The sequence below is a fragment of the Gobio gobio genome (assembly GCF_949357685.1).
Source record: "Gobio gobio genome assembly, chromosome: 6".
NCBI classification, from domain to species: domain Eukaryota; kingdom Metazoa; phylum Chordata; class Actinopteri; order Cypriniformes; family Gobionidae; genus Gobio; species Gobio gobio.
The window spans coordinates 24,068,410-24,083,318 of NC_137102.1; the positions used below are offsets into that span (position 1 = coordinate 24,068,410).

A 14,909-nucleotide genomic window follows, 5' to 3' on the forward strand; every position below is an offset into this window, starting at 1 on the left:
AACTATCCCTTTAAGAAATGCATTTTCAATAGACATCCTGGAGGGTTTAAAAGCAGAAATGTGCTGCAAAGGTTTGTTAAAGTGCATTAATTGTTCTATAGAAAAATGTGTTACTTGAGCTATACATACTAAGTAGTCTTTTCAAGACTAGACAGATGATCATACTTTCAGCACCAGTGTAGTTCCTGTGGATGACTTTTTCCTCACTCTTTCTGTATCATAGGAAACGTACTGAGTTTTGCACATACAAAGTTGGTGATTTTATTGCACTATTTTTAGGTTATGTGTAATATTTAGGACTTTATTCTTTTGCAATGCCTTGCCCCATTGATTTTCATTTTAAGTGCTTAACTGTAAACACAAATATAGTAGAGTATGGGAATGGTATTGGAAAACGTTGCAGGCTTTGATAAGATATCATAGTTTATTTTCCCTCAAGAGGAAATTTGTTTCCACTGTAGATGCGTACAAACCACACCACATCACATAACATGTCAACTTATCATAATGCAATCAATAATACAATAATAGGCTTCAAAACCAGCATTACTCACATGAGCATCAGTGCGATGTGCTACAGCTCCAACATGCCCATATTTTCAAAATAGCACTGCTGTATTTTTCTTACAGTTTGTCACTTAGAGCATAGCCATCTGTGCAGAGTTGATATTCCCTCCTTACACATCAGCACCAGTTTGACAGACTCTATAATTGTAGAGAGTGTGTGCAAACTGGAGCTTCGCCACCCAAATGGAAGTTGCCGTTCTTTATTAGTTGTCATGCAGATGTGTTTTTTTTTTTTTAAGAAACTTTGGTCACACTTTATAAGTGTCTTTAATTATTATGTACTGGCATTTAAATTAATAATTTGATGCAATGCACTTATTTTGTACATACATGGTCTTTCATTGTACTTATATTTAAAAAATACCTGCATGGAATCATAGCTGTAATTTAATTACCTTCCCTTACCCCTTAAACCTACCCATTCCACCAAACTGGTCCCTAACCTTACCCATAGCAGCAGGTCTTTTGCAATACAACATGAACACAAAATGTACATTTTACCTAACAATTATTTTTGATGTAAGTACTTCATAGTTAAAGACACCTAATATAAAGAGTGAACAAAACTTTCATGCATATATTACAAGGACCGTCTCTCTGAGACCACCTGGCCCGGGCGATAAGTCAACTCTCAATTTCTGGAATTGGCCCTGGAAGGTTGGAACCATTTTTTTTCCCCGTTGCTTCTCGAGATCTCATTAAGCTGCCACTACACTAACTAGGGTTGGCTTGATACCAACAGTTTAGCATCGGCACAGCGTCAGACCCTTGGTATTGATACTAAAGTGGTGGCTCGACACAAACAGATGGTCGACCTTTAAATATATGATATACAATCCATACAGACCAATAATTGAAATGCATAGAATATAAAATCTGTTTTATTTTTTTCTCAAATAAATTTTTCTCCCCCCCTGGATTCCATTATGAGAAAGCACGTCTCGTTAATTTAAATAATGAAACGTTTATATAATTTAACAAAATTACACAATTAATAACAGTGCACCAATTTTTTTTAGGGCTCTATGAAATCCATTTTACTTTCCCCAAATTCTGTTTTATTTTTCATTGGATTCCATTTTAATTCAATTGAAAACTTCAAAATACATGTCTAATCAATTTAATTCACAATTTATTTTACAATAATAGGGCCCTATGGAATGTTTTATTTTTCTAAAAAAGTATCTGTTTTATTTATTTTTGTATAACTTTTAATAAAAATGTATTATCAAAAATGGTGGTTATCAAATGAAGGCATAAAAGTAAAACATGAACAATTTCATTAATATTTTTAAAATTTCAAATGTAACAATCCATGTATTTTGGCTAACAAAGTGCTGCACGACAGAGGTTTACTGTTAAAAATAAAACATTAAATAAAGTGATTTAATCTGGTAATACTTTATTTTAAGGTGATGTACTTACACGTTACTACATGCACTTGCTATAGTAATAACATTATACTATGCATAATTACAAGTAACTAAACCTCAATCTACCTCTAACCCTAACCGTTACTCTATAAAATAATTACATACTCTATAGTTAGTAGTTCATTAATATTACTCATTATTTATTTGAGTACAATGTAACTACCTTTAAAATAAAGTGTAACCTTTAATTTTGCTTTAAGAAGTACTTTCTACAACGTGCATATTCAGTTTTGGGTTTTTCACTGTGTTCTGTTCCTGTTTGCCTGTGTTTCCTTTAGTTTTTGAGTTATGCACATGATTCTGGTTACGTTAATTTTCTCTGTGTATTTAAACCCTCTGTTTGTCAGTTTCTTTGTCCGGTATCGTCAATGAGTTTCATGATTTATTATGCTGTCTCCTGAGTGTCTCTTTCCTGTGATCTAGTGGATTTATTATTAAAGACTGTTAAGTTTGTACTCCTCATCTGTGACTGTACAATAGTAATATATTTCTGGCACAATTTCTTCAAGTTAAACCTTTTATTTCAAGGGTTGTCATGAAAATCTTTTTGAGTTTATGTATGAATATGTAGTAGATGAAACTATGTTGCTTATTCACAGAGACATGCGGAACATGCAGACTTAATATTTTAGTCTTTTTCGCTTTAGTCCATATCACGATTTGGTTACATTCTGTATTGCAACTGTAAATCACATCTCCGGCCCTAAATCAAATCAAAAGGCCCTAAATAAATAGGCCTACATATGGAAATGTTGTTTTGTTATTATACTGCATAGTCCTAACCCATCAGCAGGTTACATTAGAAGGGTGTCTCTTAGATATAGATGACTAGCACCTGGCACATCTGTCATTATGTGGTGTTGGTGCTTTTATTAAAACAAACCTTTCACCTGCCTACAACCACCTATTCAGTGTGTCACGCAGCCATTTGGCCATTGTTGGAGTTTATGAAAGGGTCGAGTGCAAACAGACGCACATTCCTATTCTTGATGGGCTAGAATTTCCACTGGGTCGGAAAAACAAATAACTAACTCCTCTGAAACGGTTCTCTCTGCACGCTCTTGTGTGCATTGCTTGTGTTTGTCACTGACTCCATGCTTTACTGATCTGACAACACACTGTGATGTAATTAGTCAGATTGTATTACTCTTGAAAGCACATGTAGCGGAAAACTCAATGTAGCTGAGTGACCCCTGTCATTTCAGGCGACAATTTGACCGACAATCACCTCATATTTAATTTGCCCTTGAATGGGTTTGCAGCTTTTTCATATAATTAATTTTCCTTATACAGTTTACACTTGTTATTCACACATGCTGCTTTAGTGTGTTAGTTATTCACACATAGTACTTTAGTTTTGAGAATCGAGGCTCTCTTTGACCTTTCTTGGTAAAGCATTACACCATCCCTTAGAAACGGTTTAATATACATTTGAAGGTTATGTACATCGTCATTTTACAGAGTCCTTGACAGTCACAGCTCTGTGGGTAAGGAAATAGTGTTAAGTGTTAGTCAGAGTCTCAATTATAGCTAGAACAGCACTTCAAATTGAAAAAAGAGAGGAGAAAAAAAAGCTTGTTTCCGTAACGTGTTAAACAGCCAACTGCAGCTCAACAGGTTTGTGGTGCGGAGGGCTGTTTTATTTCACTAAAATTCTTGGAGCTGTTTTGTTTTTATGTCAACCTGGTTTCACAGTTAATTTTAATAAACATGGATTTGGTTTTCCTTCACATTTGGTAATGATGCAAATCCATGGATATTTGATAGCAGAGTGTAGCAGAACAGGAGACATTGTAATGACGCTGTGATGTTTGATAAAATCAATGCACAATGTAAGCAGAGAATACATAAATAAAATGACTTGACTTGCAACTATAAAAAGGTTTTTGCAAAATAGTCATGAGCTCTGCTTGTTCCTCTGACAAAACAAGCTTAAGTTTTCTAGATCTGTAAATTAACTTAATTTATTTACTCTAACTTATTTTTTTTATTTTTTTTTAAACATGGAATATGGAATGAGTACTGGAACTGAAAAATATAATATTTGTTGTTTGTAAAATGCATATATTATATCAGGGCTGTCAAATTTCACGTTAACAAATGATTATTTTTTTTCAGTGTAATGCATTAAAAGTCTTTAACACAATTAACGCAACACCATTTTTTCTGTCATCTTTAGGCTAGCGTTATATATTACATGACCACATTCTTACTCATGTAAATGCTTTTAAACCAAGTGCGATAAGGCACAAGCGAAGCGAACGCAGTGCACGGTTCAGGCACCGTTTAGGCACCGGTACCGTTTTAAAAGTATCGGTTTGGCACCGGTATCGAAAAAAACCCAAACGATACCCAACCCTAGCTCTCTGTAGTTTAATCATAACAGATATGTTTCATGCTACTAACAGAAACAATGTGAAGTTTATCGTTTAGTCACTGGCTTGATTCACTGATGCATAAACAGTATTAAACAGTGGTGTATTGGTGCCTGGAGAAGTGGGTATACTCTTAATTAATGCCCCCAATTTTTTTTTAAAGTGGCCCAGCAATAGATGAATATCCTGTGTTAGCAACAGTGACATGTAAGACTAGTCTTGCATATTTAGTTCACCCGAAAATGAGCCAGTAGTATTTGCACATTTTGTCTCTTGACTTTTGCTGCTTGACTTCACGGAGTAAGGATCACAATGACATTAATATTAGCCACGGAAGAGGTGCAGATTTTGCAATCAATACTGGCATACAGAAAATAGAGACAACTACATAATTATACATTTTGACTATTCCTTATTCCAGGGGTTTTCAAACCTGTCAAACAACTATTCTCTCAAAACAGTCTCTGCCAGTAGTTTATTTTGTGAACTATCTCTTGGAATGGCTCATTTGCAACAGATAGTGTAGGCCTGAGTGTGCCAACATTATAAGTTTAAGTTGCAATTTGCAAATATTACTGGTCCTACGCAGGCCTAATGAATGAATATAAGATATATTCAAGATGAGGCAAGCATGGTGTCAGAGATTAGTTTATTTTTTTTAAATATCATCTTTCAAAGAATTCAACAATATATTCAAAACAATCTTGTGGTTTTCCAAAGTTACTAGCCATTCAGCATTTTCACTGGCCACAATTTTGCTGTTTGGAAATTAGATTTTATATGATTAAAGTTGACTTCGGCATGCTTCAATTACTTAATTTTGAGTAATTTTACTTGATTTAGAAGATTTAAAACCCTTTCAAACTTTCAAATGCAGAGTGACCACCCAAATCAATACTACATTGCATATCAGCTGGTATGTGCAGGTGGGCAATAAGAGCATCAGGCTAATATGAGAAATTGAATATGATATGAGTTATTTTTTAGGCTATATAAAAGAACAAAGAAGCAAATAAGCAAATTACAAAAACAATAGTAGCCTAAATAAAAAAATAAAAAAATCAGATACAGTAGGTTTATTTAATATGTATACATTTATTTAACACCTGTAGTTGTTTGATTAACATGAATGACAGACAGGTATTTAATTGGGCTGCTGAATAAATCGACGTAATATTCTGACACATATCCAGTTATTACCCACCTGTTTACGTATACACTTAAGCCATAACCGACTGTGTTCTTGTGAGATACTCCACACGATGGATATTTTGACATCTGTCTGCGCGTGTATTTGACCATTCAGGCGCAAGGAGAACGGATCGTGCGTGCGACAGAGAGAGAGCTTCTGTTGTATGTCATTCAGCGCGATTCCGCCTATCTCGCCTTCAATAACTGCAAGTTAATCGATAAAGAATTGTAATTGAAATTTAATTTTGTGATACGACGTTAGATACATATAATTATAAATTATGTGCTGCATGGCTAATGCAGAACACTGCTGAATGATGCGCATCAGAGGGGATTTAAAAGTGGGTATACGCAATGCCGACCGATAAAGAAGTGGGTATACGCCGTATACCTGCGTATAGCCTGCACTACACCAGTGGTATTAAACGATTTAGAAAGAAAGTCTGAGTGAACTTGAATAATTAGCTATACATCAGAAATCACTGATCACAGATCAGGCATTAATGAACACTGTTACTCGATGTTTGTGGCGGTGCTGTCGAATCCATATTGTAAAAAGTCTGTCTGTAAAGCCTGTGCTGACATTGCGACTAAAATAAACTGAATCTATTTCTCCAAATTCATTGGGCGGGCAAAGTAGAGGAAGGGGAGGTAACCTTTCCCCGTATGACGACATACAGGGAAGATTCCAGACTGTCTCGTCTGAGCTTTCATTTTCTCAAAGGCAGAGCAGGACACCCAGAACTTGGTTTACACCTATTGAAATTTCTAGCCACTTGGGGACCATATATAGGCTAGGGGAACTCCTATTATAAAAAGAAGAAAATAATTTATCATCCTACTTGATGTCTTAACCCTTAATCGCCCCTCGAGTAGGGTTTACGTTTGAGTCCCTTGGGGTCAGATAGACCCCAAACTTTTACAGAGCGATTGCATAAGGAAATATAATTTTTTTACATGGAAAACTATATATCATTTTTTTATTTACTTCTCAACTATACATTTATGCTGTGTTTTTGTGGGTATTTGGTAGTTTTTTACCTATTTGCTGCACAAATACCTAACTATGTCATAAATTAGCTCATTAAAAATTATTTTTTTTATGAAAAAATCACTTGAATGATGATCTTAAATAAATATAAATAGTTTTTGGACATTGCTCTATGTGTTAGGGATAGAATACCGCCATCTGTAGGTTTGTGGAAAAACTTTAGGAATTATAGTTAAAGAGAAAGATAGTGCAATGACCACATTATCCTATAGAGGTCCATAGGGAAGTTATGCAAAAGTTAAGCTGCCTTTCATCTTTCTTTTATTTGCCCTTTTCCCTGTCTTTCTCATGATTGTTCCATGTTGCATTTGTGCTCTAGTATTTGTCCTTCATTTATGTATGAAAATCTTTCAGATTTATGCCAGATTTGTTGATTTTATTTGCCAATTTCAATAAAAATACTCTCTGTTGCAGTCACACACATGTGTGTGTTTGTGTGTGTGTGTATGTGTGTGTGTATGAGATAGAAAGTTCGTTCTACTTTGTGTTTATGCTCTAGGACCAGACCTTGATATAAATGTGGAAACTTTCAGATTTATACTGGATTTAGTAAAAAAAAATTTGACAAAAAAAGTGAAATTTTTTAATTTTTTACACTTTCCCATTCATTTTCAATGTGGGGTCAATCTGACCCCGAGGGACTTAAACTGTAACTTTTTTTTTACACACCCTTAGAACAACCAAATCAAGCCCAGATTTTTTGTGCATGTTTAGATAGATTATTTAGGAAAAGTCACAGAGTCTCATGGCCCTGAGATGAAGGGAACACTTTTAAAAAATGGAGGAAAAGTCCAGTGGGGTTAGCTGGACCCCAAGGGACGATTAAGGGTTAACCAATTGATGTGTTTGTTACTATATACCTCCTGTAATTTCAAGCTTTAATCAGACCATTGCACACTGAGATATGGGTATCTATGTGTTCACACTGTGTGGTGGCCATTTTGAAAGCTGTCTGAAAACTTTCACCAGAATTAGAGATGCTCCGATCAGCATTTTTGGGGCCGATCACCGATTACCGATCACCAAGATCATGATCTACCGATTGCCGATCACTGCTGATCACAGAATGGCAGGGGAATGGCAATCTTTTATCTATAATCTTGCAGAGTTTGCACCATTTGTAGAAATGAAGCTAACTCTAAATTAACTGAGTCAAGATCTTGAAGAACCACCAAGTGTTTATTTTAGAAAATGAGATAACTTAAGGCTACTGTAGGCCATCTTTCCCAAATAAATGTATATAATAAATGTATATAATTATTTCACCTAAATATTTGATCATGCAGTGCATTTTTGTTTTTAAAAACAATTTTTCAGGTAGGTCTAACATTAGTATTGAGGTAAGAAATGCTAAAGACATTTAATAAGAAATCAAATGTAAATTAATATTGGTCTTCCCTGAATAAATTAAATTAGATTAATCCTTACACTTAAGGTTGCAAAAGTTAGTCATTCAAGAGCAGTGAGTGTCATAAAGGTTCATCAAACAACACACGACAAAGAGAAACTCAGAGACAGCAGCAGTTTATTCGACAGCGGTCACTTTAAGAGCGAACACGGATAGGTTACATGCAGTTGCACAAACGTTCACTCGCGAGTCACGGCGGGGTTAACGCGCATACTCGTCAAGACGGTCATTTAGTACATACGATTTGTGTGTATCTGACCATTTCAGCTCAATTTGTACTCGCAAGCTTCCAGTGTCTCTCCAGACCGTGCGTGCGAGTGCGGTTTGAACACTGGCAAAACTTAAAAATAAATGCAAATGATAAACTTTAGTGACGATGCGACACTGCCTCGATTGTGCAAAGTGGCAAATCCTGTGTCAACTGTGCTGCTCGATTTTAGTGCACATGCGATGCGCTGATGTGAAGCCATTTGAGCATTTTGAAAAGGAGAGAGAGAGAGCGCGCGCACACGGTGATTCACGCGCGCTGTTTGTGAACTTACGTCCCATAGAACGTTTTCAAATGACTGCATAACTTATTTAATATAGAAATATGAATTGTACCTCACCTTCAGCATTATAATTATTTTACCCGCGCTGGAAAGAGAATGAGACGGTGTCGCTGCTTATCATGCCCTAGCTCTCACGGCAGGTTTATGTGTCGTCAGCATGCGATCGGTTCATGAGATCGGCCTTTTTGGAGACCGCCGATCAATCATCCCAAAGCGATTATCGACCGATCGAGATCGGTTGCCGATCGATCGGAGCACCCCTAACCAGAATAGTAGCCCCTTAAATGTGCATTTTGTTTTTAGATGTTTTAGCCTTTATTTTGGATAAGTATAACTTCTTACTGCAAAATTAAGAGATTAATGTTTAGACTTTTGCATACTATAACCTGGAACCTGGATGTGGGAAATAATTACAGTTAGATCCAAAAGATAGTTTTAGCAACATAGCACAGATGCTTCAGAACATTGTTAGCTTACTAGCTGTATATGATTGTGTGCTATACTAATATATTACTTCACAGGCATTACTGGCTTGTACTTTTAAATACATTATATTGTAAATGTACAGTTTATTGATGTTCTGTGGTTTTACACTGTTGTAATTTTTAAAGACTTCATATTATTGTAAGGTGAGCTTAAAGGGTGCACTTTTATGAAAATCACTGCTTCAGTGTGACATCAATAAGAAAAAAATTATAATTTCATAGATATTTTCAATAATAGCTAGCTGTTCATATTAAAATTATGTATTAACTTAATACATGACCTAGATTATTTATTTAGAAAAATGGTCCTTCTAAATTTAATTTAATAATATTTATTAATAAAAAAAGTTTGCTGTTCCAATTAAGCTCAGTGTGCTCCCTTTAAGCTTTTATTTTAACATCACGTCTGAAACCCTGTGCACTAAAATGTCTCAATGTAGACTTTGGTGAGCTTAATAGGTACGTTTAGTCGTTAACCCTAAATGTCTGTTTACAAGGATATTCGCAAAGATGGACATTTTGACATAAGTTTGTGTATTTGACCGTCCAAGCCCAATAGACCTTATTCACAACAGCGCTATCTTTATTTTTTAACGAGAATGAAAATGAGGCTGTGAGGGATAGACATACATCTCTTTAGTGGGCTGTACTATTATTATTATACTATTATAATATATGTTTTTGGATTGTTCTGCTGATGAAACACTGCAAAAATGTATTCGCAATACATTTTCAGTAGACAAAAAAACTCCAGACAACATGAGCTGTGGACAATTAGAAGGGAATTAGGAACCAGTGGATGCCATTGAAACACGGTAAGTCTATGGGCCCTATTTTAACGATCTGAAACGCAAGTGTTAAAGCGCGAAGCGCAAGTAACTTTGTGGGCGGGTCTCGGCGCTGTTGCTATTTTCCCGGCGGGATAAATGGCTCTTGCGCCCGGCGCAAATCTAAAATGGGTTGGTCTGAAGTAGCTTCATTATTCATAGGTGTGGTTTGGGCGTAACGTGAATAAACCAATCAGAGCGTCATCCAACATTCCCTGTAAAAGCAGGTGCGCAAGTTCCATTATGGATTGCTATTATTATGGCGTATTTACCAGGCGCACGCCAGGAGCGGTTCACAGCCGAGGAGACTGATGTGCTTGTAAGAGCAGTGAAAGACAGAGAAGTGAAGTTGTAATGTTGTACATTATGGTAAAGGTGATTTCACAGTCTTTTTTTTTTTTTTTCAGTCTTTCAGTTTTTTCAGTTTTTCAGTCGATTTTTTTTTCCTGGTTCTTGACGGACAAACCAATTTGTCAGATGTCCTTATATACATATAGGCTATGTCTTGCCACTATTGGGCAAACAGGTCTTATCCTTAATTATTACAATTAGCCTGAATCATTTGTAAGCTAGATTTATGCCTATTTTTTCACATCTTCGTGGCACACCACAATGATTTCCGTCATCTCATGTGTTAATATTTTTTTAGTGTAACAATTTATGATTTGCAAAAATAACTGTTGCATCTGTGTAGATTACATGAGCAAAGTGTATGCGCGTTGTGCACGCTATACATTATGGTCAAGCATGCGCCCTTAAAATAGCATAATGAACAACGCGCAACGCGCCACTGACTTAGACTAGGTTTTTTCTGGTCAGTGGCGCAATTGTTTAATGGAACAGCAAAATAGCACCAGGGATTGTTTGCGCCGGAACACGCCTCCTTTTTTGCGCTGAACCGCCCAGGGAGCGCAAGTTCATTCACTAGTTTAGCGACGTGCTTCTGTGGAGGGAAAAGCGCGCTTTGCGCGGGTGCAAAATAGGAATGACACATGCGTCGGTGTACAAAGTCAATTGCGCTGGGTGCAAGATAGGGCCCTATGCCTCACAGCATCGCTCATGTCACTGCTCTGAATAAGGTCTATAAGGCGGTAAAAATAGCTTAGTTCTGTACTTACGCTCTCTTCATGTGCATTGTGCACCGGTCTCTCAGACAGTGCTCAGAAACCATCTCTGTGAGTGCATATACCGAAATAAGTTCGTTTTCACTGTTTTTTGTGATTTGAAGGGTTTCAAATCATCTCTTTTTAAACCGCAAGGCTTAAAAACACATGCAAATAATAAGCTTTCGTGATGGCGCAGCACAGCAACGTCACAAGAGCGTAACTGTATTGAGCTATATTTATTTATTTTGACAATGTCGGGTTAAAAGAAAAGGAAAATAGTGAGAACGTTTTGGTGGTCATCTATTATTTATAAAGTTTAACAACAGAGTGTAGGGGCAACCACTTCGTTTCTGCACACTGAAGTTTTTTTTTTTTCCCAGTAACAATTCAACCTCACTCTCACACAGGACATTGCCTTTTACAGACATTTGACACTTCACTTCACCATGTTCTCTTCTTTAATTGACTCGTTGTCTCATGCTGGGCAGTTACTCAGTCAGCACCAAACAATTCAACATATCTAAATCCTAAAACCAAAACTTAAATACAAGAGCATTTAATGCTTGCATAATAAAGTTAACAGGCTTGGGGTGAAAAAAAAAAATCAAGATTACCATTAGTTACTGTGAAAAACAATGGTTACAGCATTCCATTTACAACATTAGGTCAAAAATAGGTAAACCAAATGTTGTGTTTTAATGTTTCAATTTAGTTTATTGTGGCACACAAAAATGAGTGCTGAAGAAACATCGCCAGACAGTCAAAAAGCTTTAACATCAAAGCTTCATTGTTAGTTTCTTAAAGTATATTCTGGATGGCTAGCTGTCGTGCAACTAAACAAAGGATTGTATAAAAAAAAAAAAAAAAAAAAATTCTACCACGTGGGCAGCTTTGTCTATTATAATAGGAGCATTTGTGAGAATTCAGAGCTCACATTCAACTGCAGAGATCAAATAGTTGTGAACCTGTAAACTTGTTGTGGTTATAATGGAATGGTAGTATAATGTGTGTTTGGTAATTTTCTGTATATTTATTTATTGTTAAAAATAACTTCTGTTTTTGATGGTGCTCTGAGAGCCAATTGAAGTCAATCATTTAGTCTTTAACTACCAAATAACAATAAATACATTTTGTTGATATGTCACATTCCTCACAAAAAATAGCATTTTAATATACATTCCATTAATATAAATCCCATTAATCTGCAATCTACATTAATAATCTTGATTACAATGTCAAGGGATATAATCAACAATTGATTTTTGTTAGTTGGTACCATTGTGAGTATTACAGCTGGTCAAGTCAAGAGGAAAATATGGATGATCTTGTGGGTTTTTGTCTCCGCTTAATTCACTTGTGCCCCTTAAAAGACACAAGGACAGGATGAGTGTAACAGATTGGACACATCACTGAAATGCCTCCTGCAGTTATCAGATTTATGACATTAGGAGTGTAAGCCACTAAAATGTTATATACGTGACTGATTCGCTTTGCCAAATGTCCATCACAAACCGTCTATGCCGTGAATAGCAGCCCAGACCACAGAGGCCAGATGTTGGAAGCTTCGACTGGTTACAGAATGCTGTGTTTTGTCCTCTAAATTATTTGAATCTCTGGGATTAAAGTTTAATGGTCACTTATGCATTTTTAATGACTCAACTTGAAATGGGGCTATCGACTATCCAGAGCACTTAAGACAAGTTTGGTACAGCTACTTTGCTCCAAGCTAATGATTGTGCAGTTTATCAGTGTCTTAATGTGTATCTTTTGCTCCAAATTTGAGGGGACATGCTGTTTTTTTCTTTACCGTGTGTGTGAACAGAGAACTTCTCTCTCACCTTGACTCTCCTCATGTTTCATCTCTACAGAGTTTTCCCTCTGATGAGGGCTGGCCATTCGCCAAATACCTGGGGGCCTGCGGCCGGATGGTGGCTGTGAATTACGTGGGCGAGGAGCTCTGGAGCTTCTACAATGCACCCTGGGAGAAAAGAGTAGATCTGGCCAAGCAGCTGATGGACATCGCAGAGCAGCTGACCAATAACGACTTTGACTTTGCCCTTTACCTCCTAGACGTCAGCTTTGACAACTTTGCAGTCGGTCCACGTGACGGGAAAGTCATCGTCGTCGATGCAGAAAACGTCATTGTGGCAGACAAAAGGTTAATAAAGCAGAGTAAGTAATGACTTCATTCCAGTGTCTCCGTGGTCTTGGTTTGCTTTACGACATTAATAAATAGCGCAGGAAACTGTTATCCAGGTTAGACGGTGTGTTTTGTTTTTTATTTGTTTTGTTATTTTGTTTCTTCTTTCATATGCTGTGACCCACTTTCAGTTTTCCCTCAGATGGGCTAGAGCACCTGTTTTTTGGCCTGTTTATTACTGTACTGCTTTCCCCGTTTGTCATAAATGTTTCTTTGACCTTTCAGGCAGAATTATCACAGTCTTGTAGATAGCGTTGTAGACACATTGCACAAGCTCTGCAATTCAGCACTCTAGTCAAGTCATGTTTATTTATAAACCACTTTATACAATAGATTGTAAAGCAAGCAGCTTTACAGTATTAAACATGAAAAAACAGTGACCGTGTCACTTTCGATTGGAATTACAACAAAATGTTCTACTATAAAGTAGGGATGCACCGGCTGACCGGAACCTTTGTATTTTTCTGCCAATTTATCCGGAAGTGCGCCCGCGTGCACATACGCCTATATTGCAATCATTCGCGAACATGTCACTTGTGTGTTACAAACACAAACTGGAGAACTGGGGGAAGAGACGAGATACGCTGAAGGGAATGAAGAGCCGCTTTCCTGCACGAGCTGAAGTTGCGCGAGCCTACCTCTCCGCGCCCTGCACAAGCGTAGATAGTGAGCGTTTGTTCAGCTCAGCTTCTCACGTGTTGGATCGGATGAGAACGAAACAGACTAACTTGTGACAAAGCCGAAATACTAAGAAGCACATGCATGCACTTTTGAAATGAAAATCAGTTCTGTAGCCTATAGGATGATCATTTTTATTTGGTAACACTTTAGAATAATGGTCATTAGTTAATATTAGTTAACTAAATTAGTTAACATTAACTAATAATGAACTGCACTTATAAAGCGTTTATTAATCTTTGTTAATGTTAATTTCAACATTTACTAATGCATTATTAAAATCTTGTTAACATTAGTTAATGCACTTTGAACTAACATGAACAAACCATGAACAGCTCTATTTATATTAACTAACGTTAACAAAGATGAACAAATACAGTAACAAATGTACTGCTCATGGTTAGTTCATGTTAGTTAATACATTAACTAATGTTAACTAATGACCATTATTCTAAAGTGTTACCTTTTAATTTACCTTAAAATTACATTGACTTAATTTGATTTAAAAAGCACCTGCTGCAGCATCTTAGTTTTTTTCGTTGCACTAAACATTATTTGATTTAACATTTTGGAACAATTATATACTTTGGTTTTTATTTAATTTCACTGGTAAAGACTTTTTTTCTTTACACTGAATTTAAAAACAAATGCTTATTTAAGTAACATCTTTGTTTGGATTGCAGAATATGCAGTTGTTGCCTTTAATTTCACCTTTCAATTTAATTTCAATTAAATTTCTTGTTAATTTCAGATTGCGGACTTGTTTTCATTAGCCAAAAGCCAATTTAGCCTGTTAAATACCAAATAAACATCTTGTTCATGTATACTTTCATTCTTTTATTGTGTAAAAAAAAAAAAAAAAAAAAAAAATCTGTATCGGAATCGGACAGTTTTCTTGAAAAAAAATCGGTAACGGAATCGACCATGTAAAATCATGATTGGTGCATCACTACTATAAAGCGGCTTCCCATTGAGTTCATGTTTTTACTTGATCTGACCTCAATGGACTGAACAGAAGAAATGAACCGGAGAAGATA

General features: G+C 36.2%; 1 protein-coding gene across 4 annotated transcripts in view; it reads left to right on the top strand.

Moving 5' to 3' along the window:
* Positions 1 to 14,909, top strand: part of dipk2aa (divergent protein kinase domain 2Aa) — a 46,888-nt gene that overhangs the window by 17,144 nt on the left and 14,835 nt on the right. For all 4 annotated transcript variants that reach the window (XM_079820417.1, XM_079820420.1, XM_079820418.1 and 1 more), the window contains one exon: positions 12,863 to 13,166. In XM_079820417.1, the coding sequence (XP_079676543.1) occupies positions 12,863 to 13,166 (304 nt within the window). The remainder of the gene's footprint in view (positions 1 to 12,862; positions 13,167 to 14,909) is intronic.